The sequence below is a fragment of the Egretta garzetta genome, unplaced genomic scaffold (genome assembly GCF_000687185.1).
Source record: "Egretta garzetta isolate BGI_Z169 unplaced genomic scaffold, ASM68718v1 scaffold425, whole genome shotgun sequence".
NCBI lineage: Eukaryota > Metazoa > Chordata > Aves > Pelecaniformes > Ardeidae > Egretta > Egretta garzetta.
The window spans coordinates 460,902-462,411 of NW_009259796.1; the positions used below are offsets into that span (position 1 = coordinate 460,902).

At 39.8% G+C, this 1,510-nt stretch overlaps 1 protein-coding gene across 1 annotated transcript in view; it reads left to right on the forward strand.

The window, feature by feature from the left end:
- Positions 1–1,417: 1,417 nt before the first annotated feature.
- The window catches only part of DAW1 (dynein assembly factor with WD repeats 1), a 21,487-nt gene continuing 21,394 nt past the window's right edge, over positions 1,418–1,510 (forward strand). Inside the window, exon 1 of the mRNA XM_009639698.1 lies at positions 1,418–1,502. Within this exon, the coding sequence (XP_009637993.1) occupies positions 1,418–1,502 (85 nt within the window). The remainder of the gene's footprint in view (positions 1,503–1,510) is intronic.

The following is a 1,510-nucleotide window of genomic DNA, read 5'->3' on the forward strand; positions in this document are numbered from 1 at the left end:
GCTGGGGGAATGGATGTTTACGAAGAACAAAGAAGGTGTTAATGTAGGAAGCAGTGTCCATGCCATGTTCGTTATTCACATCACTTAAGTTAAAAGAACAGAAAAATATTTATATTCTGAAATTATAATCTGGGTGGATACATATTATGCTAAACAAATACAAAAAGCTGTTAAGAAACTGGAGACCACCAAGACTGGGGATTGTTCAAAAAGTTATTTTTGAATTGGGTTGGTCCAACTAAGTCAATTCACTTGGAAAGCTGGTTGGATTATTTGTTTTCAATAAAAATATTTCTTATCTGCCTCAAGACTTTCCACATACAAATAAGACAAAAGATTCAAACAAACAAATGGGAATGAAAAACCCAGAGACTACTTTGTCCCAAAGTCATGTCCCAAAGTAAATCTGGAGTTGGTCATTGTATTTTATTTCCTGGCTTTCAAAAACCAAAGGACTGTCTTCAAAGTGAAGCTGTAGGGAGCCATATGGGTGTTTCTGGAAAAGTCACGTATTGTTAAACGCTGACCAGGAATGTCTTCTGTCAACTCGTTGACAACAATGTGGGCTATGAGGAGAGTGGCTAAATGAAAATGTGTTCACTGCTTCCCCCTATTGATGCTCTATAGTCATTTCTGCATAACACGTTGCTCAGCATTTTTAGTTCTATTAATAAAACATTATCTTTTAATGATTCTGTGTTGGCTCTGATTTTTCAAACATACTTTTTCTTCTGTCTTTGACAAAACAATATTTTCATACTCATGCATCTGTCCTGAGTTTCTCTTTAAAAAAATTAATCTGATTAGGTTTTTTTCTTTTTTTTTTTAGTCTTTGCCTGCTTTCCGTAGTAATTAAGTGACTATTTCCTTTTCAAACAGCTTTCATATATTTGTTCTGCCATTACTTGTGACTCTTTAGCGCTCCAAATTTTTATCATTTTTTAGCACACTCCAGCCTTTGAAGATCTGGTACTTTCCTTTCTATGGCATAAATTAGAAGCCCTTGCAGCTCTGTATGAATTAAATCATTTGAGCAGTTCTAGCTGATGGCATTCAGGGTAGTCAAGACGAGCTGACTGTGAAAACTGCAGAAAAGCCTTGCGATACTAAGTGAAAGGACAATAAAAGGTAGATAAAATTCAGCAGGGATAGTTATAAACCTATGCACCAGGGAGACAGCAAAGCAAACCGAAGTTTGCATAAACAGTGATGGGCTTCTAGCTGGCTATCACTACTCTGGTTAACATCTTGCACGTACGGACAGTTCTGCTGAAATAAAATAACAGCAAAAAGCCCTGAATGTTGCGAAGTCACAGAAAAGAACTGAGAGTAGGAAATAAAGCAGTGCCATATAAGCTCATAACGACCTGCTCCCTCACGGGAGGCCTTGGCTGCGCAGGCGGGGCAGCATGAGGACATGGTTGCACGTACGCCTCGGCTGTGCAGCCATGTCCTCATGCTGCCCCGCCTGCGCAGCCGCCGGGGCCAGCAGCCAGCTCTCCGTACCGGG